The 27,525-nt window shown below is 46.7% G+C and overlaps 2 protein-coding genes across 2 annotated transcripts; one reads left to right on the plus strand and one right to left on the minus strand.

Annotated features, from left to right (window-relative positions):
- Positions 1-11,500: 11,500 nt before the first annotated feature.
- LOC109744320 (dynamin-2A) lies at positions 11,501-21,529 on the plus strand. The gene is made up of 22 exons (XM_020303428.4): positions 11,501-11,843; positions 11,930-11,980; positions 12,072-12,192; positions 12,291-12,389; positions 12,822-12,883; positions 13,234-13,351; positions 13,439-13,781; positions 14,039-14,186; positions 14,399-14,500; positions 14,586-14,705; positions 15,169-15,252; positions 15,342-15,469; positions 15,907-15,991; positions 16,116-16,218; positions 16,562-16,638; positions 16,783-16,839; positions 17,080-17,218; positions 17,292-17,449; positions 17,690-17,803; positions 17,880-17,947; positions 18,829-19,001; positions 20,944-21,529. Exons 1-22 carry the CDS (start codon positions 11,688-11,690, stop codon positions 21,162-21,164), a joined length of 2,727 nt encoding a protein of 908 aa, XP_020159017.1. The 5' UTR covers positions 11,501-11,687; the 3' UTR covers positions 21,165-21,529.
- A 602-nt stretch (positions 21,530-22,131) lies between these two features.
- Positions 22,132-25,780, minus strand: LOC109744321 (endoglucanase 7). Its single transcript, XM_020303429.4, has 4 exons — positions 24,883-25,780; positions 24,149-24,349; positions 23,142-23,396; positions 22,132-23,046 (listed from the first exon to the last, which is right to left on the minus strand). Exons 1-4 carry the CDS (start codon positions 25,363-25,365, stop codon positions 22,351-22,353), a joined length of 1,635 nt encoding a protein of 544 aa, XP_020159018.1. The 5' UTR covers positions 25,366-25,780; the 3' UTR covers positions 22,132-22,350.
- Positions 25,781-27,525: the final 1,745 nt, after the last annotated feature.

Raw genomic sequence — 27,525 nt, forward strand, 5'->3', positions numbered from 1 at the left:
CTTGTAGATCGCGAGCGGAAGCGTTCAAGAGAACGGGGTTGATGGAGTCGTACTCATCGTGATCCAAATCACCGATGATCCTAGCGCCGAACGGACGGCACCTCCGCGTTCAACACACGTACGGAGCAGCGACGTCTCCTCCTTCTTAATCCAGCAAGGGGGGAGGAGAGGTTGATGGAGATCCAGCAGCACGACGGCGTGGTGGTGGAAGCAGCGGGGATCTCGACAGGGCTTCGCCAAGCTCAGCGAGAGGGAGAGGTGTCACGGGAGGGAGAGGGAGGCGCCAGGGGCTTGGGGTGCGGCTGCCCTCCCTCCCCCCTCTTTATATAGGGCCCCTGGGGGGGCGCCGGCCCTAGGAGATGCAATCTCCAAGGGGGGCGGCGGCCAAGGGGGTGGCTTGCCCCCCAAGCCAAGTGCGGCGCCCCCACCCCTAGGGTTTCCAACCCTAGGCGCAGGGGGAGGCCCAAGGGGGGCGCACCAGCCCACCAGGGGCTGGTTCCCTCCCACTTCAGCCCATGGGGCCCTCCGGGATAGGTGGCCCCACCCGGTGGACCCCCCGGGACCCTTCCGGTGGTCCCGGTACAATACCGGTGACCCCCGAAACTTTCCCGGTGGCCGAAACTGGACTTCCTATATACAATTCTTCACCTCCGGACCATTCCGGAACTCCTCGTGACGTCCGAGATCTCATCCGGGACTCCGAACAACTTTCGGTTAACCGCGTACTAATATCTCTACAACGCTAGCGTCACCGAACCTTAAGTGTGTAGACCCTACGGGTTCGGGAGACATGCAGACATGACTGAGACGACTCTCCGGTCAATAACCAACAGCGGGATCTGGATACCCATGTTGGCTCCCACATGTTCCACGATGATCTCATCGGATGAACCACGATGTCGAGGATTCAATCAATCCCGTATACAATTCCCTTTGTCAATCGGTACGTTACTTGCCCGAGATTCGATCGTCGGTATCCCAATACCTTGTTCAATCTCATTACCGGAAAGTCACTTTACTCGTACCGTAATGCATGATCCCGTGACCAAACACTTGGTCACATTGAGCTCATTATGATGATGCATTACCGAGTGGGCCCAGAGATACCTCTCCGTCATACGGAGTGACAAATCCCAATCTCGATTCGTGCCAACCCAACAGACACTTTTGGAGATACCTGTAGTGCACCTTTATAGTAACCCAATTACGTTGTGACGTTTGGTACACCCAAAGCATTCCTACGGTATCCGGGAGTTGCACAATCTCATGGTCTAAGGAAATGATACTTGACATTAGAAAAGCTCTAGCAGACGAACTACACGATCTTGTGCTATGCTTAGGATTGGGTCTTGTCCATCACATCATTATCCTAATGATGTGATCCCGTTATCAATGACATCCAATGTCCATGGTCAGGAAACCATAACCATCTATTGATCAACGAGCTAGTCAACTAGAGGCTTACTAGGGACATGTTGTGGTCTATGTATTCACACATGTATTACGGTTTCCAGTTAATACAATTATAGCATGAACAATAGACAATTATTATGAACAAGGAAATACAATAATAACCATTTTATTATTGCCTCTAGGGCATATTTCCAATAGTCTCCCACTTGCACTAGAGTCAATAATCTAGTTCACATCACTATGTGATTGTAATGAATCCAACACCCATGGGGTTTGTTCATATCTCGCTTGTGAGAGAGGTTTTTAGTCAACGGGTCTGAACCTTCCAGATCCGTGTGTGCTTTACAAATCTCTACGTCATCTTGTAGATGCAGCTATCACGCGCTACTTGGAGCTATTCCAAATAACTGCTCTACTATACGAATCCAGTTTACTACTCAGAGTCATCCGGATTAGTGTCAAAGTTTGCATCGACGTAACCCCTTACGATGAACTCTTTTACCACCTCCATAATCGAGAAAATTCCTTAGTCCACTAGATACTAAGGATAAGTTCGACTGCTGTCATGTGATCCATTCCCGGATCACTATTGTACCCCTTGACTAACTCATGGCAAGGCACACTTCAGGTGCGGTACACAACATAGCATACTGTAGAGCCTACGTCTAAAGCATAGGGGACGACCTTCGTCCTTTCTCTCTCTTCTGCCGTGGTCAGGTCTTGAGTCTTACTCAATACTCACACCTTGTAACACAGCCAAGAACTCCTTCTTTGCTGATCTATTTTGAACTCCTTCAAAATCTTATCGCGGTATGTATTCATTTGAAAGTACTATTAAGCGTTTTTTGATCTATCCTTGTAGATCTTGATACTCAATGTTCAAGTAGCTTAATCCAGGTTTTCCATTGAAAAACACATTTCAAATAACCTGTATGCTTTCCAGAAATTCTACATCATTTCTGATCAACAATATGTCAACAACATATACTCATCAGAAATTCTATATTGCTCCCACTCACTTCTTTGGAAATACAAGTTTCTCATAAACTTTGTATAAACTCAAAATCTTTGATCATCTCATCAAAGCATACATTCCAACTCCGAGATGCTTACTCCAATCCTTAGAAGGATTGCTGGAGCTTTGCATACTTGTTAGCATCTTTCAGGATTGACAAAACCTTCTGGTTGTATCACATACAACCTTTCCTCAAGAAAATCGTCGAGGAAACAAAGTTTTGACATCCTATCTGCAATATTTCATAAATAATGCAGTAACTGCTAATATAATTCCAACAGACTCTTAGCATCGCTACAAGTGAGAAAGTCTCATCGCAGTCAACTCCTTGAACTTGCCGGAAAACATCTTAACGACAAGTCGAGCTTTCTTAATGGTGACACTATTGTATGTCTTCTTTTAAAATCCATCTGCACCCAACAGCCCTACGACTATCAAGTAGTTCTTCCAAAGTCTACACTTTGTTTTTATACATGGATCCTCTCTCGGATTTTATGGCCTCGAGCCATTCGTCGGAATCCGGGCCCACCATCGCTTCTCCATAGCTCGTAGGTTCATTGTTGTCTAGCAACATGACTTCCAAGACAGGATTACGTACCACTCTGAAGTAGTACGCATCCTTGTCGTCCTACGAGGTTTGGTAGTGACTTGGTCCGAAGTTTCATGATCACTATCATAAGCTTCCACTTCAATTGGTGTAGGTGCCACAGGAACAACTTCCTGTGCCCTGCTACACACTAGTTGAAGTCATGGTTTAATAACCTCATCAAGTCTCCACCATCCTCCCACTCAATTCTTTCGAGAGAAACTTTTCCTCGAGAAAGGACCTGTTTCTAGAAACAATCACTTTGCTTCCAGATGTGAAATAGGAGGTATACCCAACTGTTTTGGGTATTCTATGAAGATGCATTTATCCGCTTTGGGTTCGATCTTATCAGCCTGAAACTTTTTCACATAAGCGTCGCAGCCCCAAACTTTTAAGAAACGACAGCTTAGGTTTCTCTAAACCATAGTTCATACGGTGTCGACTCAACGGAATTCCGTGGTGCCCTATTAAAGTGAATGCGGTTGTCTCTAATGCCTAACCCATAAACGATAGTGTAATTCGATAAGAAACATCATGGTATGCACAATATCCAATAGGGTGCAGTTATGATGTTCGGACACACCATCACACTATGGTGTTCCAGGCGGTATTAGTTGTGAAACAATTTCCACAATGTCTTAATTGTGTGCCAAACTCGTAACTCAGATATCTCTATGATCATATCATAGACATTTTATCCTCTTGTCATGACGATCTTCAACTTCACTATGAAATTACTTGAACCTTTCAATAATTCAGACTTGTGTTTCATCAAGTAAATATTCTTAGCATCTACTCAAATCATCTGTGAAGTAAGAACATAACGATATCCACTGCGTGCCTCAACACTCATTGGACTGCACACATCAAATGTATTACTTCCAACAAGTTGCTCTCTTGTTTCATCTTACTGAAAACGAGGCCTTTCAGTCATCTTGCCCATGTGGTATGATTTGCATGTCTCAAGTGATTCAAAATCAAGCGAGTCCAAACGATCCATCTGTATGGAGTTTCTTCATGCATATCTACCAATAGACATGGTTCGCATGTCTCAATCTTTTCAAAAATGAGTGAGTCCAAAGATCCATCAACATGGAGCTTCTTCATGCGTTTTATACCAATATGACTCAAATGGCAGTGCCACAAGTATGTGGTACTATCATTACTATCTTATATCTTTTGGCATGAACATGTGTATCACTACGATCGAGATTCAATAAACCATTCATTTCAGGTGCAAGACCATTGAAGGTATTACTCAAATAAACAGAGTAACCATTATTCTCCTTAAATGAATTACCCTATTGCGATAAACATAATCCAATCATGTCTATGCTCAACGCAAACACCAAATAACAATTATTTAGGTTTAACACCAATATCGATGGTAGAGGGAGCGTGCGATGTTTGATCACATCAACCTTAGAAACACTTCCAACACATATCGTCATCTCACCTTTAGCTAGTCTCCGTTTATTCCGTAGCCTTTTATTTCGAGTTGCCAACACTTAGCAACTGAACCGGTATCTAATACCCTGGTGCTACTAGGAGTACTAGTAAAGTACACATTAATATAATGTATATCCAATATACTTCTGTCGACCTTGCCTACCTTCTCATCTACCAAGTATCTAGGGTAGTTCTGCTTCAGTGACCGTTCCCCTCATTACAGAAGCACTTAGTCTCGGGTTTGGGTTCAACCTTGGGTTTCTTCACTAGAGCAGCAACTGATTTGCCGTTTCATGAAGTATCCCTTCTTGCCCTTGCCCTTCTTGAAACTAGTGGTTTTACTAACCATCAACAATTGATGCTCCAACTTGATTTCTACTTTCGCGGTGTCAAACATCGCGAGTTGCTCAAGGATCATCATGTCCATCCCTGATATGTTATAGTTCATCACGAAGCTCTAATAGCTTGGTGGCAGTGACTATGGAGAACCATCACTATCTCATCTGGAAGATTAACTCCCACTCGATTCAAGCGATTGTAGTACTCAGACAATCTGAGCACATGCTCAACGATTGAGCTTTTCTCCCTTAGTTTGCAGGTTAAGAAACTTGTCAGAGGTCTCATACCTCTTGACGTGGGCACTAGTCTGAAATCCCAATTTCAGTCTTTGGAACATCTCATATGTTCTGCGACGTTTCAAAAACGTCTTCGGTGCCTCAATTCTATACCGTTTTAACATTACGCACTGAACTATCACGTAGTCATCAAAACGTGTATGTCAGATGTTCACAACATCCACAAACGACGCTCGAGGTTCAGCACACCGAGCGGTGCATTAAGGACATAAGCCTTCTGTGCAGCAATGAGGACAATCCTCAGTTTACGAACCCAGTCCGCATAATTGCTACTATCAACTTTTAACTAAATTTTCTCTAGGAACATATCTTAGTAGAACTAAAGCGTAAGCTACGACATAATTTGCAAAGACCTTTTGACTATGTTCATGATAATTAAGTTCATCTAATCAAATTATTTAATGAACTCCCACTCAGATAGACATCCCTCTAGTCATCTAAGTGATACATGATCCGAGTCAACTAGGCCGTGTCCGATCATCACGTGAGACGGACTAGTCATCATCGGTGAACATCTCAATGTTGATCGCATCTACTATACGACTCATGTTCGACCTTTCGGTCTCTTGTGTTCCGAGGCCATGTCTGTACATGCTAGGCTCGTCAAGTCAACCTAAGTGTTTTGCTTGTGTTCCGAGGCCATGTATGTACATGCTAGGCTCGTCAACACCCGTTGTATGCGAACATTAGAATCTATCACACCCGATCATCACGTGGTGCTTCGAAACAACGAACCTTCGCAACGGTGCACAGTTAGGGGGAACACATCTCTTGAAATTTTAGTGAGGGATCACCTTATTTATGCTACCGTCGTTCTAAGCAAATAAGATGTAAACATGACAAACATCACATGCAAATCATAAAGTGACATGATATGGCCAATATCATCTTGCGCCTTTGATCTCCATCTTCGAGGCGCGGCATGATCACCTTCGTCACCGGCATGACACCATGATCTCCATCATCGTGTCTTCATGAAGTTGTCTCGCCAACTATTACTTCTACTACTATGGCTAACGGTTAGCAATAAAGTAAAGTAATTACATGGCGTTTTCATTGACACGTAGGTCATAATAAATTAAGACAACTCCTATGGCTCCTGCCGGTTGTCATACTCATCGACATGCAAGTCGTGATTCCTATTACAAGAACATGATCAATCTCATACATCACATATATAATTCATCACATCCTTTTGGCCATATCACATCACATAGCATACCCTGCAAAAACAAGTTAGACGTCCTCTAATTGTTGTTGCATGTTTTACGTGGCTGCTATGGGTTTCTAGCAAGAACGTTTCTTACCTATGCAAAAGCCACAACGGTGATATGCCAATTGCTATTTACCCTTCATAAGGACCCTCTTCATCGAATCCGATCCGACTAAAGTGGGAGAGACAGACACCCGCTAGCCACCTTATGCATCAAGTACATGTCAGTCGGTGGAACCTGTCTCACGTAAGAGTACGTGTAAGGTCGGTCCGGGCCGCTTCGTCCCACAATGCCGCCGAATCAAGATAAGACTAGTAACGGTAAGCAAATTGAACAAATCATCGCCCACAACTACTTTGTGTTCTACTCGTGCATAGAATCTACGCATAGACCTAGCTCATGATGCCACTGTCGGGGAAAGTAGCAGAAATTCAAAATTTTCTTACGTGTCACCAAGATCAATCTAGGAGATGCTAGCAACGAGAGAGAGGAGTGCATCTACATACCCTTGTAGATCGCGAGCGGAAGCGTTCAAGAGAACGGGGTTGATGGAGTCGTACTCGTCGTGATCCAAATCACCGATGATCCTAGCGCCGAACGGACGACACCTCCGCGTTCAACACACGTACGGAGCAGCGACGTCTCCTCCTTCTTGATCCAGCAAGGGGGGAGGAGAGGTTGATGGAGATCCAGCAACACGACGGCGTGGTGGTGGAAGCAGCGGGGATCTCGGCAGGGCTTCGCCAAGCTCAGCGAGAGGGAGAGGTGTCACGGGAGGGAGAGGGAGGCGCCAGGGGCTTGGGGTGCGGCTGCCCTCCCTCCCCCTCTTTATATAGGGCCCCTGGGGGGCGCCGGCCCTAGGAGATGCAATCTCCAAGGGGGGCGGCGGCCAAGGGGGTGGCTTGCCCCCCAAGCCAAGTGCGGCGCCCCCCACCCCTAGGGTTTCCAACCCTAGGCGCAGGGGGAGGCCCAAGGGGGGCGCACCAGCCCACCAGGGGCTGGTTCCCTCCCACTTCAGCCCATGGGGCCCTCCGGGATAGGTGGCCCCACCCGGTGGACCCCCCGGGACCCTTCCGGTGGTCCCGGTACAATACCGGTGACCCCCGAAACTTTCCCGGTGGCCGAAACTGGACTTCCTATATACAATTCTTCGCCTCCAGACCATTGCGGAACTCCTCGTGACGTCCGGGATCTCATCCGGGAGTCCGAACAACTTTCAGATTTCCGCATACTAATATCTCTACAACGCTAGCGTCACCGAACCTTAAGTGTGTAGACCCTACGGGTTTGGGAGACATGCAGACATGACCGAGACGACTCTCCGGTCAATAACCAACAGCGAGATCTGGATACCCATGTTGGCTCCCACATGTTCCACGATGATCTCATCGGATGAACCACGATGTCGAGGATTCAATCAATCCCGTATACAATTCCCTTTGTCAATCGGTACGTTACTTGCCCGAGATTCGATCGTCGGTATCCCAATACCTTGTTCAATCTCGTTACCGGCAAGTCACTTTACTCGTACCGTAATGCATGATCCCGTGACCAAACACTTGGTCACATTGAGCTCATTATGATGATGCATTACCGAGTGGGCCCAGAGATAGCTCTCCGTCATACGGAGTGACAAATCCCAATCTCGATTCGTGCCAACCCAACAGACACTTTCAGAGATACCTGTAGTGCACCTTTATAGTCACCCAGTTACGTTGTGACGTTTGGTACACCCAAAGCATTCCTACGGTATCCGGGAGTTGCACAATCTCATGGTCTAAGGAAATGATACTTGACATTAGAAAAGCTCTAGCAGACGAACTACACGATCTGTGCTATGCTTAGGATTGGGTCTTGTCCATCACATCATTCTCCTAATGATGTGATCCCGTTATCAATGACATCCGATGTCCATGGTCAGGAAACCATAACCATCTATTGATCAACGAGCTAGTCAACTAGAGGCTTACTAGGGACATGTTGTGGTCTATGTATTCACACATGTATTACGGTTTCCAGTTAATACAATTATATCATGAACAATAGACAATTATCATGAACAAGGAAATACAATAATAACCATTTTATTATTGCCTCTAGGGCATATTTCCAACAGTACTCACCCGCTGTCCTGAGCTAGCACAATACGTGTCAAGAACCCTCTTAAGAGTGTTTGCATTATGGTTAGAGTCTTTCATCAGAACCAAGGAATCATCTGCAAATAAGAGATGGCATCCATGCATACCTTTATACCTTCACTACCTCCTGTTTCCTCCTCAAAAGATAGCATGCTCGACAGCCCCTCAGAACAAAACAAGAACAGATAAGGGGATATAGGGCCCCCCTGTCTCAAGCCCCTGGCTGGTATGAATTCCTCCGTTTCAGTGTCATTGAATCTGATTCTATAGCTTATCGAGGAAACACACTCCTTGATAAGTTCTATCCATTGGGTATGGAATCCCAACTTAATCATCATTTGTCGCAGAAAACCCCATTCTACCTTGTCATAAGCTTTTAGCATATCCAACTTAACTGCACAGATTCCATTAGAGCCATGGGTTTTCTTTTTTATCAAATGGAAACACTCATACGCTACTAGCACATTATCAGTGATTAGCCTGCCTGGTACAAAGGCACTCTGGGTGGGGGAAATTACCTCAGGCAGGATTTTCTTCAGTCTGTTGGCTAGCATCTTCGAAATTATTTTGTAAACCACATTACATAAACTGATGGGTCTGAACTGGGTTATTACCTCCGGGCTGTCCACTTTTGGGATTAGCACCACATTTGTGGAATTCCACCCATCCGGAATCTTCTTATTGTTGATTGCATCAAGCACTTCCTTTGTAAGTTCATCACCTACAATATGCCAGAACCGTTTAAAGAAAATCGCATGGAGCCCATCCGGTCCCGGGGCCTTCAAATCGCTTATCTGGAAAAGAGCTTTTACTTCATCCTTTGTATAAGGTGCAATCAACAGTGCGTTCATTTGCGGTGTAACCACCGGCTTGACAGTGGATAATAAGCCATCATCAATCAACCCTGCGTTAGTATTAAAGAGATTAATAAAAAATCAAGGGCTTGAGGTTATTACCCTCAACCCAATCATTATTAATATTTTTCAGCTTCTTGATCAAATTACGGCGTCTACGGGCCGAAGCAAACTGGTTAAATTTTTTGGTGTTCCGGTCACCGCGACGCAACCAATTCGCATGACTACGCTGGGCCCAGTATATCTCCTCCTGCCCTAGGAGATTCTCTATCAACATCGAGAGATCCTGCTGTTTTGCCTTCACCTCTGAACTATATGGCTCTCTCATGAGCATATCTACTCCCGCTGAGCTGAACGTAACCTGTGTTGTGGTCCCTTCAGAGCCTTGCGATCCCACGTATGAAGTTCTTTATGGACAGCAGCAAGTTTATCGCTGGCCGTAGGACAGAGCCCACGAGTAACCGCCTTTAGCCATGCAGTTTTTACCACTTCCTCAATCGCTTCTTCAGCTAGCCATCTCGCTTTGAACTCGCGACCGGCACTAGGGCTCGGCGAAGCTACACCTGCCAAATACCCAGTATCCAAGCAGATAGGTCTGTGATCCGACTTGCCCATTTTTAAGTTACTCAAACCGCATAATGGGTGCATCTCCATCTAGTCTGCATTCGACTCCGCTCGGTCGAGCCGTTCCCTTAGTCCTCCTCTGAAGAAGGTGAACTTATCACCATGGTAACCAATATCCTCGAGGGAACAGTCCATGAGCGCGTCCTGAAAAGCTTGCATCCGGCTGTGTTGCCAAGGGGCTCCTCCCTCCTTTTCCGACGAGAATAGAATCTCATTAAAATCACCAACCGCCACCCACGGGAGAGTGGACTGAGCATGGAGATCGCGCAAGAGTTGATACGTCTCTCCTTATTGTCCCAGTTTGGTTCACCATACACTCCCGTTAACCTCCACATTCTGCCATCACTTTCCTCCACTGACACATCAATGCAGCTAAAGGTAGTAGTCCGGGAGTAGATCCTCGCCTCCTTCCAGACTAATAGCAAACCACCCTTCCTGCCATCGAGACATGGTGCCACAATCTTGTGATCCATTCCCATCGTCCTCATCAGAGCCTCCGCCTTATCCTCGTCCAGGTGCGTCTCAGACGGAAAAAACGCATCTGCATTATTTTGCCTCTGGATATCCAGAAGCGAGCGAGCTGTCGGGGCACCGAGAAGACCCCGGCAATTCCAACTTATGAGCTTCATTGTTTCTGTAACTAGTTGACTTAGCAGACGAACAAAACCTGTCGTAATCTGAATGATATTGAGGGACAGAAAACCGATCACAACGCCTTGAAAGGCAGCGGAGTTGCGCCGGGGCAGAATACCGGCTTCGCGAGACGCGCGCCGGGACAAACTATCAGCTTCACGAGGCTAACCAGGTGACTGATCCTTGATAGCAGCCATGTAGCAGACCACAAGAACAAATAACCAGGCTAAATCAGCTGTTCCTCTTCTCTCATGAGGGCAGCAGGTTCGCCAACACTGGGAACCCATAGCCCCGCGAGGTCAGACGACAGGCAGAAGGGCAGGCAAGCAGCACGCGAGGGAACGCGTCAAGTATTCTTCCAGCTTCATGCGAGGACAGGCGTCGGGCTGGCGGCGGCGGCAGTCAAACCCTATATCGCCAACAAATCGCCTCCCTGAGGAAAACAAATCGCCTTCTCTCAAAAAAATTAGATGGCGGCTTATTTCTAAGCTGGGGAGAGACAGCTTTATTTTTTAAGCTGCCCAAAAGAACTGTCCCTAAATAACAATGTCCGCCCTAATCATATAAATAACCCGCAAAAAAATCTTACCTAAGTATCTATGTGCAATTAATATACCGTGTCAAATATCAACACATACATTTGCCAGTCACAGCACCAGTAGCATTTCCTCTTCAGATTCACCAGTAGCATTTAATTCAGATTGTGAGTAATAATTAATAAAGCTCCCGAATTGCAAAAAAAAAAAAACACGCAGCAGGCTGAAACGTAACCCAGCCCGTTTCCGCGTAGAGCCGAGCTCCACTGCCGAGCCAGATCTGCAACCAAACCCGACCGACGCGACGGAACGAACAAAACGTCCCACACCCCACCGCACCGCACCTCACTGGTGGGTGGTCCCGTCACTTGAAAAGCAGGGGCGTAACTGCAAGTGCGCAACGACTCCCCCTCCCCTCCCCCGTGTGCGCGTGTCAAATCCCATTCCCATTCCCAGCCCCCCCTACACTCGCCCGGCGGATTCCAACTGTTTGCAGGAGTCCGCCTCCAAATTCCTCGCAACAGCAGCAGCTCCCCCACCCCACCCCACCCCGAGATCTCCCCGACCAGCCCCTCGAGATCCCTGCGCCCATGTCGTCGTCGGCCATGGACGCCATCGTCGAGCTCGTCGAGCTCTCCGAGTCCATGCGCCAGGCCGCCTCGCTCCTCGCCGACGACGACCCCTCCGACGACGCCGCCCCGCGCCGCCCCTCCACCTTCCTCAACGCCGTCGCGCTCGGCAACGTCGTAAGTGCCGCCGCCCCAGAACCCTCCCTCCCGCCCCCGCCCCGCCCGCGCCCCGATCTGACGCGATCCGGTTTTGTTCCGTGCAGGGGTCCGGCAAGTCGGCCGTGCTTAACTCCCTCATCGGCCACCCCGTGCTGGTGAGTGCCTCGTTCGTCTCTAGCTCTGTCGCTATCCTCCGCCGCTTTAGGCGTTCGTTTGTGCTGAGTACTGGTGGCTGGTGTGCTGCAGCCGACGGGGGAGAACGGGGCCACGCGGGCGCCCATAGTTGTCGACCTGCAGAGGGATCCGGGGCTCAGCACCAAGTCCATAGTCCTGCAGATCGACAGCAAGTCGCAGCAGGTTTCTTCGAGTGAGTGAGATCTCCCCCTGGCTAGCCAGATCTGGCAATGTACGCGGTTGGTCGGTGTGCTCAGTTTGGTGACACTTTGTGGTTGTGTTGGCGTGCAGGTGCGCTCCGGCATTCGCTGCAGGATAGGCTTAGCAAGGCCACCGGACCCGGGAGGAGCAGGACTGATGAGATTTACCTCAAGCTGCGGACAAGCACAGGTTTGTCGCTGGATCGCACATGTTTACTCTAGTAGTTTGGGCAATGTTGCTAATCTAGTTGAAGCTGTATAGTCAGGCATTCCTGAGGGTATGGTATGTTTGAGCAAGTTTCCAAACTGTTTCCATTGGTATTGATAGCTTAAGTTTTATGTGCCATTTAAAGCTGAAGTGGTAAGACCTTAAGATTGTGGAAGGTGCCAATTAGTACTCAAATCTAGCGTGTTCTGGTATGGTTATTACTAGTTACTCAAAAGTGCGCTCTCTTAATTTTCCAATGGTGCAATTAATCTGATTCGGAATGCCAGCTGCATATAATTAATCTGATTCGGAAATACCAGTTCAATATCCGAGAGTTGTGCTACATGCTAGACAGTAATTCCTTATCTTTCCTTTGCAAATGATTTCTCACTGTATCTCTCTTTGTTTTTCCAGCTCCTCCACTAAAGTTGATTGATTTACCTGGCATAGACCAACGAGTTATTGATGATTCAACAGTGAGTACTGCTCACACAGTATTTTTTATCTTACCCCTCAAGTAGTAAGCAACGCCTGACCAATCTTTTGAATATCCATAATCCTTGTGGTTAAAATATGATTGTGTCATTGTACATCAACTTAACCAATATAAACTGGAATAATATTTAACGTATAGGAATGGCTGGAATATCAGATCAGTGACAGCATGTTATGCACTTGAACTGAGAATCACTTACTGCCTGGCGTAACTATGCTACTCATTCCCCCTCCCCATCCGCTTACAGCGTGGAAGAGAAGCAGCAAAACTGCAATGTTGTCTATCATGTTTCTATAATCTCATGTTAACATACTGTTGTTAACATTTCAGATTAATGAGTTCGCTGGCCACAATGATGCAATATTGATTGTTGTGATACCAGCAATGCAAGCCCCTGAGGTTGCATCATCCCGGGCTCTTAAACTGGCGAGGGATATTGATCCAGAGGGTCTGTCATTTGAATCTGATCATACATCCTCCAGAAAAGCACAGTCACTCTCTTAATAGCAACTGATGTCTTTTCTTGTCCTTGTAGGAACCAGAACAATAGGTGTCTTGAGTAAAATCGATCAAGCCGCATCAGATGCAAAAACAGTTGCATGTGTTCAGGCCATTTTGTCTAATAAAGGCCCACGCACAGCAGCTGAAATTGAATGGGTTGCTTTAATAGGGCAATCTGTTGCAATTGCGTCAGCTCAATCAGGGTCAGTTGGGTCTGAGAATTCACTGGAAACAGCCTGGCGAGCTGAGGCGGAAAGCCTTAAATCAATCTTAACCACTGCTCCTCAGAATAAGCTGGGAAGAATTGCTCTTGTTGATACCATTGCTAAGCAGATACGTAAGCGGATGAAAGTGCGGCTACCTAACTTATTGACTGGGTAAGCATCATGACCTATATGTTGAAGCTGAAATGTTAAAGTATACCATCTTTCAAACTCCTTACAGAAATTTGCTATGGCCACTGAACTATTCTGCTCAACTAGCCATCCATTCTATTTATCAATTTAATTGGTCATCAGTTCACCATGAAACATGGATATTTCTTGTCTTTTGTCTTTTATGTATAAAAAATAACCTCATTGTGATTTCTGGTGTTTAATTTTGCAAATAACTGTACCCTTGCTCTATCTGTCAGGCTTCAGGGCAAGTCTCAGGTAGTGAAAGATGAACTTGCAAGGCTTGGAGAATCGATGGTACAAAGTCCGGAAGGAACCAGGGCTGTTGCTTTGGAGCTGTGCCGAGAATTTGAAGATAAGTTTCTCGCTCATGTTACTTCTGGTGAGGTTAGTAATAAGCTTGAGTTATGATCATTGTCTATACCTAATTTAGTACTCCCTCCGTCCGGAATTACCTGATGCTCAAGCTGATGTAGGAATTACTTGACGCTCAAGCGGATGTATCTACATCCGTTTGAGCGTCAAGTAATTCCGGACGGAGGAAGTACTTGTCAAGTAAAGTACTGATTACAATTCATTGTGCTGTTCTCAATCAATAGGGGTCTGGTTGGAAAATTGTTGCAAGTTTCGAGGGCAAGTTTCCAGATAGGATCAAACAGCTTCCGTTGGACAGGCATTTTGATCTGAACAATGTCAAAAGGGTAAATCTAAAAGCTCTTCTATATTAAATACTAGAGTGGAATACTATATTGGCCAACAATGGAAATCATTCTCTTCATATTCTAGATTGTCTTGGAAGCTGATGGTTATCAACCATATTTGATATCCCCGGAGAAAGGTTTAAAATCTTTGATTAAAGGAGTGCTTGAAATGGCAAAGGAGCCATCACGACTATGTGTTGAAGAGGTATGTCTTGGCTTAGACATATGTTATGCCTTTGGATGAAGAACAATGTAGTTTTCTTGATGAGCTATTTGTACCCTGCTAATATTCAGTATTATGTTTTATCTGTAAAATGCTCCTTGCTCAAATATGCAACTGTTTGTGTAGCTTACCAGTTATTATGTTTGTCAATACACTAGTATTAGAACTATCCAAAGAGCAAAACACTTGGGCTCAGACATTTGTAATTACCTTAAGCAGTTAAGCTTATAGAATGGGGTTGAGCTAGGCTCAAATGGACACTATATATATTCAAGCCTTATCAATCGGAGCTCAAGCCCATAATGTACCCATGTGTGTAGAGTTAAGTTAAGGAGGCAAGTTCCAAGCTTGAATACAAACATAGGCTTGCTCAGCCTAATAGGTATATTTTGCATTGGTGGGTACTGTCTATGTAGCTTCTGATATATCAGTTTTCTTAAACTAGGTACACCGTGTATTGTTAGACATAGTAAATGCCACTGCAAATGGCACGCCAGGGCTCGGAAGATATCCTCCGTTCAAACGCGAGGTATCAACTTACTCCCCCTTTTACTGTTTGTATACATAAATCTTACTTATTAGTTCTGATCACAACATTCCACCATTTCTTTTGGCAAGATCATTACAATTGCATCTAATGCGTTGGATACATTCAAAAGTGATGCGAAAAAGATGGTGGTTGCGCTCGTTGATATGGAGCGTGCCTTTGTCCCCCCACAACATTTCATCCGTTTAGTACAAAGAAGGTAAGGTTAGCTGGGGCCTTAACAAATATGTTGGTAATTGGTTTCATTTTATTTGATCAACTTAAGTATAACTTTGGCAAGTAATCTGTTTTTTGTACTTCTATTTTCCTATTATTGGTAAATTGGTAAGGGAAGTTTTTAAGATTCTTAACTCGTTTTTTTAAACCAGAGAAAGCTAATGTTAGATCATATTAGTGACAAATAGAGATAGCACTAGCAACCTAAATTATACTGTGAAAATGCTGAATCTTTTTCCTTACAAAGCGACACAATAAAGTGCACTACTTCATTTTTTAACTTCTACGTTAAAAAGATTGATCTCACTTGTAATGATCTGTCGTACTATAAGCAGTCTATAAGTTGAGCTGCCCTTTCAGAGCTTTCATGATCATATTCACATAGTTAAGTTATCTTTTTGCTTGGCATGCTATTCACAGAATGGAAAGGCAGCGCCGTGAGGAGGAGGTGAAAACTAAATCATCTAAGAAAGCACAAGATGCTGAGCAAGCCATGATGAACAAGGTATCACTTCTGCGTCTTTGCTTGCATGAATCTGCATACCTACAAAACTGTATGCAGATTGATCACCCTATATTTGTGTTGGTCTGGCTGTTCATAACTTTACATTGGTTGTATTTCATATTAGGAGCAAGCTAAGTCGTCAAAAGACAAATCCAATCAGCAAGATAAAGATACCAAAGAGGGACCTAATCTGCAGGTTGCTGGTCCTGGCGGCGAAATAACTGCAGGTATAATACTGCACCGTAGTTTGGCTCAACTTTAGCTTTTCTCAGAACAATTTGCTAGCACTTTTGCTTATATGTGACTATGATTAAAACTGGAAGTCACAGATATTTATCTGACGTAGCTCCCATGCCATTTTTTATCTAGTAAAATGAAATAAGCCTTTTGATAAGAATCAACCTTTTTGGCCGCTTGTTAATTCCATGCTTACTCTGACATAATCTTCCATTGTCTAGTATACAATGCATGCATAAGGATGTAACAAATTACATGATTTTGATGATTTCTTTTCCAGTAATTTGGGTTTGATTTATTGATACACAAGCATATGTTTTCTTCTCTCTTTAGGTTACCTATTGAAAAAGAGTGCAAAAAACAATGAATGGAGCAAAAGGTGGTTTGTCCTAAATGAGAAGAGTGGAAAGGTAAATAAATCTGTCCTGGTGCCCACTAGTCTCAACTGTTCTGAACTTCTGAATGCAATCTTTTGATACTATTCTTGACATTTTCTGCTGATTTTTAATATTTGAGGTGGTTGGTGTCATTTACTTTGAACTTTCCCTGTCCAGCTTGGCTACACCAAGAAACAAGAGGAGAGGCATTTTCGAGGCGTCATTGTCTTAGAGGTGTGCTTGATTATATATTTTACCATGTTCATTTTGTTCTACTTGACATTGAGTAATCTGTGATGCATTACTTTACCATTCTTGGTTGTAATAGACACAGTAAATGTTTTCTGAGTCATCGTGGATAGTTCCAGTTTTTAAAACTTTTTTAAAAAGATATTTGGACTTAGAAATATCATGTCTACAACTATGGGAGCTGTCATATAAACTTTTGTAGTAACAGTATGTCGTGTGATTCAGGAATGTAACCTGGAAGAGATAGAGGAGGAAGAGCTTTCTAAAACTTCTAAGGATTCAAAGAAGGCGAATGGGGCAGAGAAAGGCCCAAGTCTCGTATTTAAGATTACTAACAGGGTTGCCTACAAAACTGTGCTGAAAGGTTTCTGCCTCTAAACCAACTATCTCAAGGTTTACTCTGACTCTACCGCATTAATGTTTATTTCATGTTGCAGCTCATAGTGCCGTTGTATTGAAGGCTGAGAGTATGGCTGACAAGATTGAATGGGTGAAGAAGATAAAAGGTATTATTCAGAGCAAAGGTGGGTCTGTCAAGAGTTCAAATACTCCTGAGGGCGGTTCCATGAGACAAAGCCATTCAGATGGATCTCTTGTAAGCTCCACACTATGTTTGAGTTGTGTCCTTTTCCAGTATCCACCGTTAAGCTTTTAGAACTTACTTTCAAGAGTTAGTTGCCTCAGCTTATTTTCTGTGAACTCTGTCTTGTGTTCATGCTTATTTTGAGTTAGCATGTTTCTCATTTCAATGTGTGATCTTATCAAACAAAAGCTCACCTCTTGTTGTTGCTTTGTTCTACAACCAATGACACATGATTACACCTTTTCTCTCAAGGATACGATGGCCCGGAGGCCTGCTGATCCTGAAGAAGAACTCCGATGGATGTCTCAAGAAGTTCGCGGTTATGTTGAGGCTGTGTTGAACAGCCTGGCAGCAAATGTTCCAAAGGTATATTTGCCCCTGTCGTTTATTTTAACATTGTTAAATGTGGTATTCATTATCTTATGCATGATCAATTGATCAGGCTATTGTGCTTTGCCAAGTGGAGAAAGCAAAGGAAGATATGCTAAACCAGCTGTACAGCTCAATAAGGTTGGATTCTCTGTTTGTTCTGAAACAAAATTTGATACCTTGGTTCCGTGTCCACTTGTCCATTCATCAGTATCCTCTTTCGTTTACCCAATTGACTGAAAAATGGACCACCCAGTTGGAAGAACCATAATGCTTTTGTGTACTCCTACCTAAACCCTAGTTTAACTCGCAGTTAAGGCCTTATGGGTCCTTGCTACTAATGGGTAGGTTCATTTTGAATAGCTTCATTATATTTATTTTCCTTCTAATTATGTTACTTTTATGAGGTGTATTTTATACTGGGAAATGCTTCACGACTAAAAAGTTGCATCCTTATTTACAAAGTGATATGCACCGATCCAATTGATTCACACCGTTCTGGCTCCAATCACTTTCCGCAGTCGCACGCCTACACCTAATATTCACCAACCCAAGTATAGCTCATCTGGGTTTTGCTATTTAACCATTTTTTGTGACTTGATAGTCTGCCCTTGTTTATTTATGCTATTCACACTGTTTTGATTAAACCCAAGTCTGCAAAGCTCAATCATGTGATGGTCCCATTCACACTTGGGTCTTGCAGGTGAGCAGCTGCTAACCCTTCTCCGCAGAACTCTTCACATAACATTTTTATTTTTATTTTTCTTATTTTATTTTATATTTGATTCATTGCATTTTGGGGCATGAAATATCCAAACTAGAAATAAGGCGATGGCCATGGTGCAAATCCCTCCCAGCTACCTACCCAAAATACTGTCTTCCACTTGAAACATTATTCATTTCTTACTCCGAACTTGTAGAAATGTTGAAAAAGTGTGTGCCTGTTCCATTGTCACTCTATTTAACTATCTTTGTATAATGTGTTGTAGTGTTGCTAACGCTGTCTCAATTTTCACTTTCAGTTCACAAAGCAATGCAAGGATTGAAGAACTTCTCCAAGAGGACCACAATGCTAAACGTAGACGGGAAAAGGCCCAAAAACAATCGACTCTCCTGTCAAAACTTACTCGTCAGCTCAGCGTCCATGATAACAGAGCTGCAGCTGCATCATATTCTGATGATACTTCTGGTCCGGGTAAGCGGGTTATTTCAATTATCTGTTTCATACTACCTCCGTCCTGGTAGTATTTTGTGCCAAATTCTGACCATGGATTTAATTAACTAAATGTTAATGCATGTCACAAAAAATAGTATCATTGGAAACTATGTTTAAATACGAATCCAACGATATAATTTCTTATGACATGCATTGACATTTTGCTAGTTAAATCTATGGTCAAATTTTGGCACAAAATACGAAGAGGACCAATAAACCAGGACGGAGGTAGTACCTACAAAGCATGGATACGGCAGAAACTGCCGTATTGCCGTTCTAGTACGGGGGGACACGGGGATACGCGTGGATACGCCGGGATACGCGAATCCCGCAGTATCCCATCTTCTCTGAATAAAAAAAAGAGAAACAAATCGGGATACGGCATAGATACGGAGGGGATAGGTTGGGGGACTCGGGAGCCGGCCTCCAGCGACCACGACGCTGCTTAGCTCTCCGCCGACGGATGCCACGCTCGAGCTGGCAACCTCGACGGTTGCTAGCAGGGAAGAAGATCCAGTCAGAGAGGAGAAGGCGAGGTGGTTGCAGGCGAGGAAAAAGCTTCGGGCAGGGGGAAAGAAGATTTGGGTGGATTGAAAGGGAAGCTGTAGACGAGCAAGAAGGTACAGGCGAGGAGCGGTCGTCTCATCTCCTGCTACAGATCTTGGCGGCTGGGACAGGGAGGAAAGAGGAGCACGGGATAGGGAACAGCTGGAGGAGCACTTGTGTAGGGTTTCCTGGAATTGGGCCTTTGTGGGCTCTGAGTGGAGAGCTACATGAGCTCTGAGTGACCATGTGATCCTCAAAAGAAAAAAAAATCTTTCATCTAAAAAAGAGGCAATATATGTCCAGTACTAAATAACAATCTTTCATCTAAAATTTACTACTATATCTTTATTACACGTTGTTTATTTTCTAAATACTTATATATCCTGCCGTATCCCCGAATGGCTATTTTTGAAAAAAGCCGTATCCCGTGTCCCCGTATGCGTATCCCCGTCTTTCCTTCCCCGTGTCCGTGCTTCTTAGGGTAGTACTCCCTCCGTTCCAAAATAGATGACCCAACTTTGTACTAACTTTAAAGTTAGTACAAAGTTGGGTCATCTATTTTGGAACGGAGGGAGTACTTCAGTATCAGCAGCCAGCCGAAACCTCAATATCGGTCGATGCAAATGATATCTAGAACTTACTAATGGCTTTGTAGAAGTTAAGCATTAAAATCCCTCAAAAGTAATTCATCCGCACTGGTTATTTGTTCCAAGCAAAGATCATTTATGTTCTTTAATTTCTTTGTACTGTATGCCAATTTTCTGATTAGCTGATGGTTGTTCATATCATTGCCACCTGGACAAGCACTTCTTGAAGGCTACTTACAATGGGTGCACCTTTCACTAGTTTTGCATAGCGGCTGCAAAAAACCTCAGACCTGTTCTCTATGCAAACAAACCTGGAATACACTAGGAGAAGTACCTGCTTCAAAGCTCAGATTTGTTATATCGAGGTTGGGCTGTGGCGGCACACATCTTTGGCCAAAACTTAGGAGGGGCAATATGCTTGCGTTAGGTTCAGGGGGCTTGTGGTCACCACTCGTGAGCAGGCTAGTTTCGAGTTGCTAAACATTCTTTCCTTGGTTTGAAATTATCTCGATTGTATTTTATTTTGTATTAGTAGTTATCACCGACTGAGTAAGATAAAATATGCATCTAAAGGGATACTACCAGATATAAAATAAAGGAGATTATGTAGGAGAGGGTGAAAATAAATGAAGGGGCAAAGGAGAGGTGAATTTACATGCACCTTTTATTCTGAAACGTGATTAAAGATATTAGTAATACCCCTGGGATGTTTTTTTTCTTCATTTTATTCTGCTTTCCTGGTGCACAAACCAAACCTTTACCCTGACGAAATGAAACATCACTTGCAGAGAGTGGCCCACAGAGTCCTGGCCAGTCAGGTGAGGACTGGAGGTCTGCCTTCAGTGCTGCAGCAAATGGCTCTGCCGACCGATCCAGTTCACAGAACGAGTCGAGATCGAGAAGTGCTGACAGTCGTGGTCGGCGGTATGAAAATGGGGATGCCAACGGTGCCAATTCAGGCAGCCGACGCACACCAAACCGGTTGCCACCTGCACCGCCGAAATACTAAGCATGTTGATTGGCATATGTGAGAATCATATTTTTCATGGCATGCTCTCACTCCCACCTGATAGTGATGGGAAAACAAATTGGAATGAAGAATAGAGAGCTGGCGAGAGATCGCATGAATGGTGTGTATCCAGAGGACCTCAGTTGTTTATAGAAATATGTAGGTTATCTACGGTGGTTGTTTCGCGATCATTTTGCTATATTGATCAGTCTGATGCTCTCTCGGCCTGTGAGATTTTGTTACCACAGATCAGTTGATCTTGGTTCTGAACTCTGTTGTTGTAACTTGTAAGTCTTCCATCAAACTGGCAATGTATCCTTTTCACCCATTGGTGTATTATATTCCTTCCATTCTTTTTGACCTCACGAGACTCGTGTTTTTATTTCGAGGTGATATGCTTGGTGTTCTATGCAAGTGATCTGGATCGTGATTCTTTGATTAGCACGAGAAATCTTGAGCATTCTTGTTCATATCGGTTGTGTTCTTCTGGCCACCTTTGTGTAATTGCTTCATCGTTGGATTTTAATATCCTGGTTTTTCTCTTGCTGTCCTATGGGCATCAGTTAATGTGTTCCCTGATTCAAATTTTAGTGATTAAAAGATAGCAGACCCTGACTAGAATCTCGAATGATTGTATAGGGAGCTATGAAAAAAACTGGTCACTTTGTGAAGGGGATGTATCGTTGGAAATTCAATTCTGCTCTTGAGCTCACATGCATTTGGGTGAACAATAAAACAAAATTTAAAACATTTTTTAATAGGAACTCTTTATTTTGCAATAACTATGTTTGAGTGCTCTACCTACATGTAGATTTTCAGAAAGAAAGAAGAATAACATCGTGGTGCTCTGGGCCTTCTTTCGTGCTTTGCTGTTGATCGATCTACCCTTTGCCACTAAAATTGGCAAACACCCGTTGACGAGCGATCACATACCCAAGCGTAGACAACTAAGCAAACTAGAATCATCGATATATAACTTGAATTCTCATTTTCCTTTTCTCGTATGTACAGGCAGCGAATTTACATTTGCACGTCAATGCCTCCAGCCCTTTTTCTTTTCTCGTATACTACACCCATCTCCATCCTTCCTGTGTATCAAGAAACCTCCAAAGAAGGAGAAGAAATGAACAAAAGAATGGGGAAAATTGTACAGCCCCCTCGAGACCTATAACCTATCTAAATCCATTTACACCTCGGCCGCCGTGCCGCTTCTCGCCGTGGCAGCTCTCCGCTCCCTCTCCTCCCTCGCCATCCGGTTGAGCTTGGCGAACATCCCCACCATGGGCGCGGTGTTGTAGGTGCACGCCTCCGTCTGCATGTAGTTGTCCCGGTTGTCCCTGAACCGGTCCCTCCGGTCGGGCCCGCCGACGATGGCGCCGACGAGCACGTTGGGGTTGGAGCTGCGGCGGCCGAACCAGTGTTCGAACCCCTGCGAGCACCCGATGAACTGCTTGCTGTGCTTGTACGGCACGATGGAGGCGGCGCGGTGGTGCACCCTGGCGGGGTACTTGGCGCCGTAGCCCACGAGGTAGCTGACGCCCCTGGGGTTGGTGCCCAGCACGTAGTCCACCTGCGCTCTGGCCAGTGCCGCCACCTCGCCGGCGCCCGCCGTCTCGCCGCCGGCGCAGGTCACCGTCCCCACGCCGGCCTCGGCCAGGTAGTCGGCGTACGTGGACAGCAGGAACGCCGCGTTGGTCACGTACTGCATGTTGTTCCACTGCCGGATGTAGAGCATCCCGCCCGGGCTCCGCTCCACGTTGGCGTCCTCGCCGCCGGCCTGCGCGTTCCGGCCCAGGCACGCGCACACGTAGTGCTCCGCCTTGGCCTGGTACCGCTCCAGCGTCCTCTTCTGCTCCGCCGTGTGCTCTCCCCTCAGCAGCAGCTGAAAATTAACCAAGAGGCAGCCGTTTTCGTCAGTGATCGTTCACCCGATGACCGTCTGCCGATCATAGTGCGCTCTGTGGATGTTGGGCTTACTCTTGCGGCGAGGATCTGGACGCCCGCGTACTTGACGTCCCAGCTGAACTCGGTGATGGCCCAGCCGGTGCCGCCGAAGTCGTGGGCGTTGTCGACGACGTAGTCGAGGTAGCCGGGCTTGCCGGTGGCGCGGTGGAGCCACAGGGCGGCCCACAGCAGCTCGTCCTTGTACCCGCTCACCGACGCGTAGTAGCTCTTCACCTCCGCGATGCTGCTGTCGTACTGGCCCCTGTACCCGTCCGCGAACTCGAACAGCTGCACGCACGTTCACAAAAGCGAACATCAGCCAACGTGCACGTACACCCAACAACTAGTAAGATTGCATAAACTACTAGCCAAAAATAATTAAGAAAAAGCCCTAAGAATAATTAAGGTTGCATATGTATGTATCATTCATTGATGCATTTTATAGTTGACACTTGAAAAGCGGCAGGTAGGTAGCCAAGCCAGGCCAGTGGGTGTGAATACGGACCGGTTCAATTAGCACATGATGACACGACGACCGCTTCCTAATAATTTCCCAGTTAAGCCGCTGGTTCAACATGGGATTGAACTGGCCACCTAATCATGGCCGGAGGCGGCAAATGGAAAGTTCCCCGTCCACCAGATAGAGGTTGCGCCCCGGCCCCACACGGCAGCCAGCCGACAGAAGAGAAAAATCTCCGTTTTCCCGCCCGATCGATCGACGTCGATCGTGTCGAGCTGTTGGCAACTTGGCATGTGCGGCACAGGGCACAAGAAAAGAACACACCTCATATCACAGTATCACACCCATGAAAAGACCGGCGCCCCTTGACCAAAGCTACCAATATCCATGTCAAAAAAAAAAGCTACCAATATTCGTACGCTACGTTCCAAAATCCGGTACGCAGACAGACTGGTGCTACGTACGCTATGCTCCAAACTCGCACCGATATTTTTCTCTCATTTTTCCACATGAGACTTTGCATGTAGCACTACGTCAACGTACACGCTGTGTGTATGCACATGAGGCAGCGTGGTGTTACCTGCTGGGCGTGGTGCAGGAGGAGGTGGGCGTAGTGCGGGTTGGACTTGCGGAAGACCATGGAGGCGGCGGCCATGGCGGCGGCCGTCTCGCCGGCGACGTCGGAGCCCGGGTGGTCGCGGTCCACCTTGTACGCCTGCCGCGACGTCGTCATGTCCTCCGGCCGCTGCCAGCAGTAGTGGTCCGTGTCGCCGTCCCCCACCTGTTCAAGAAAAAGCTAGGCGATTAATCCGACGGCTCTGGTGCATCATGGACGACCAACGAAGCTGTGAAACATATGCACGCCATGTGTGGGAGAAAATAGTTTAGTGCTGCCGTTCGTTGGTACGTACGTTCATCAAATCAAACTGGCCGCCTACCTAACACGCTTGTTGTTATTCACCAGAAAAGAACCTTTTTCTTTTCTCCCCTAACCAGAAAATACTCCTATATCTATATAATTGTTATTCGTACATAAAAGATTTTGTATAGTATGTAAATGAAGAATCTAATTGATCAAAGTGCAACAAGCTAGCAAGGTGTGCATAATTGAATTGGTCTCTCTCTTTCTTGGAACGATCGCTGGCTTGCGTGCGCAACAGCTAGCTTGGAACCGGTCGGTCTCATCTCATGCTGCATGTCATGATCGATCGTATCTGAACACAGCTATGAGCTAGCCAGGGGATGGATCATGGATGGAGGTGACGCACGATCGCCGCCGTCGGCCGGCTCGTGGAGTGCTGCGTACGTACGTACCTCGGCCCACAGCTCGTCGGGCTGCGTGTGCGCCTTGATGAAGTAGTCGGTGCCCCACTTGATGGCCTCGAGCGCGTGCGCGAGCTCGCCGGCCGCCGCGACGTCGGCGCCGTACTCGAGCATGCTCCAGGACAGCATGGTGACGGTGAAGGCCATAGGCAGGCCGAACTTGACGTGGTCGCCGGCGTCGTAGTAGCCGCCCACCAGGTCCACCCCCTGCTCCAGGCCGTCGGTGAGGCCCGAGTGGTCGCGCCACGGCACGCGCTGCCCGTGCGGCAGCCGCCCCGACCGCTGCGCCTCGAAGTAGAGCAGGCTCTTCCGCAGCGCCTCCTCGTAGTTGTGCGCCTTGCCGTCGCCGCTCCCGCTCTTGCTCCCCTCCGCCGCCGCCGCCGTTGCCGCGATCAGAAGCAGCACCAGCAGCAACACGGCTCCGAGCCGTCGAGACAAGATTACGGCGGCGGCCGCGGCGCTCCCTGATCTCATTGCGCAAGAAGATGCTACTCGGATTGTTGGTGTGCCTTCGCTTGTGCGTGCCCGGGGCGCGCCCTGTGATCACCGCCGCGCCGCCCTCTGCCGGCTCTGCTAGCTTAGCCTGTGTGCGAGCGTAGGTGTTTGTGTTTGTGTGTGTGATCTCTCTCGCGCCGTTGTGTGCTGTGTGGAGAGCAGGGCGGGGCAGTGTCCTCCGACCTGAGGCCGTGGGCTGGCGCGCTTATATTCGCGGCCGGCGTCCGGGTCCAGCACACGCACGCGCACCGCGTTGAACCGGTTCGGCGGCCGGGCCGGGCCGGGGGAATATAAAACTCGAGAGGTAGTAGATAGCAAGAGAGGAGCAGGCAGGCAGGCAGGAAAGAAACGATGCAAATATGAGCGAGCGAGCGAGGGAGCGAAGCTGCGTTTTGGAGTTGGAGGGGGTGGACTCGTTCGGGTTTTGTATGGTTTGTTTGGTGAGGTCGTGATTGGGATGGTTGGGTTGGGTTCTGGGTTAGCGACGACGCACGCAAGGGAGGGAGGGAGGCAGCGGAGCAGATTTTGACCGGGACGCGTTACGTGTTTTTTTCAGAGCGGGCGCGCGTGTACACGTGAGTCGGTTGGGGCCAGCCGGACACGTACCGCCAGGTACCAACACATGGCCGAAGCACGCGTGCGACCGGCGTAGCTCCTTCGGGCCAAGTCGCCGGTCGATCGACCGGCCGGCCCGTGGCCTGTAACAGCTTTCATTTCACCGTGAAATCTTAGCAGGCAAGCTATCTAGCTCAGGCGGTCGGTCAAATAAAAAGACCCGTTTTTTTTCTCTCTCTTTCCACCTCCCGTGGAAAAACATATTAGTTTTTTTTGTTTTGAAAAGGAGATTAAACCCCCGGGCCTCTGCAATATGAAAAACATACTATTAGTGATAATGCGGTACACGTTACGCGGTAGTTATAAGTGGTTGGCTGACGTACGTTTAACTATAGGCAAATTATAAGCTTTGTGTGTGCCGTGGGATTATTGTTCCGGCCGGCCGCCGGGGCGGGGCATGTTTTGTCGGGGGCGAGCATGTTTCTCCACGATCGGTTGGTCAATCGTGTAGTCAGCTGACGGTTGCAGCATGCTTCGCGATGATAATACAGTACTACTACATGCATCCACCACTAGATCGATTGCTAATGCTAGCAAGATGATTATTAGGTTGAGCTAGCCAGGTACTACTGTCAATGATCAACAGTTCTTCGTCCGCTCGTCGGCGCCGCCATCGATCCGCCCCACCTCCGGCGGCCTTTGGGTTGTGGAGGTGCGGAGGATCTCGGCCACCCGCCGGCGGGAGGGACTCCGTTCTCGTTTTTGTTAGGTTGAACATCTTGGTTGGGGCTGTGTGGCGGTGGCGATGTCCCTCGGTAGGAATAATGTATCCCATGTCCTATCTCCGTCCCGATGGTGCAAATAACGTTGTCGGAGGATGTGTGGAGGTGTGTCTCCGTCGGATCTCATGGGATTCGGTCGGTGCTAGTCTTCGCTGGATCTATTTGGATCCAGTTTTTGTTCGTCTTCGTTCATGTGGTTCCAGGTTTGATCTTTCCGATCTACAACTCTCTTCATCGACGATGGTTGCTGCTCTGGTATGCTGGTCCTTTGGGGCCTTAGCACGACGACTTCCCGACTTTTTATTACAACAAGGTTTGCCCGGCTTCGATAAGGGAGGGGCAATGACAACGGCGCGCCTTCGACTTGCTCCAGCGCTTGTAGTCGTCACTAGATGGTCCATAGACCTGATTGTAATTTTTATTACTCCTTGTGTTCTATGTACTAATTGATGAATATGATTGGAAATTTCTCTCTAAAAAAACTGTATAGCACGAGCTGATTAAGCTGCACCATATATTCTGCAAAACGAATATATGTACATGCAAGTATACAAGGCTAGCTACCTGCGTCTTTTGCTGAAGCTAGCTACAGGCACACGTCCTTTCCCCATCGGTTCTCGTGCGTGTACGTGAAGTGAACGTGACTCCCTTTTCCCCGTGGTGAAACTAGTGATTCGTTTCCCCGTGGCCGGACAGGGACTCCCCGGCGGCAACGATTTGATGCCTCCCTTTTCTTCCGCCGGTTGCGCAATCCTATTGCCATCCTGGTAGACCCTAGATACATGCATGGGTACATCTATCT

This window comes from Aegilops tauschii, chromosome 6 (assembly GCF_002575655.3).
Source record: "Aegilops tauschii subsp. strangulata cultivar AL8/78 chromosome 6, Aet v6.0, whole genome shotgun sequence".
Classification (NCBI taxonomy): domain Eukaryota; kingdom Viridiplantae; phylum Streptophyta; class Magnoliopsida; order Poales; family Poaceae; genus Aegilops; species Aegilops tauschii.

What these genes read in the sequence shown, in the direction of transcription:
- LOC109744320 (XM_020303428.4), top strand. Translation starts at nt 11,688, where the DNA reads ATGTCGTCGTCGGCCATGGACGCCATCGTCGAGCTCGTCGAGCTCTCC. An exon ending in ATCCTCCGTTCAAACGCGAG is followed by an intron (nt 15,253 to 15,341) that starts GTATCAACTTAC and finishes TCTTTTGGCAAG; the next exon opens with ATCATTACAATTGCATCTAA. An exon ending in GCCATTCAGATGGATCTCTT is followed by an intron (nt 17,450 to 17,689) that starts GTAAGCTCCACA and finishes TTTTCTCTCAAG; the next exon opens with GATACGATGGCCCGGAGGCC.
- LOC109744321 (XM_020303429.4), bottom strand. Translation starts at nt 25,365, where the DNA reads ATGAGATCAGGGAGCGCCGCGGCCGCCGCCGTAATCTTGTCTCGACGG. An exon ending in CCGACGAGCTGTGGGCCGAG is followed by an intron (nt 24,350 to 24,882) that starts GTACGTACGTAC and finishes TTTCTTGAACAG; the next exon opens with GTGGGGGACGGCGACACGGA. An exon ending in TCCAGATCCTCGCCGCAAGA is followed by an intron (nt 23,047 to 23,141) that starts GTAAGCCCAACA and finishes GTTAATTTTCAG; the next exon opens with CTGCTGCTGAGGGGAGAGCA.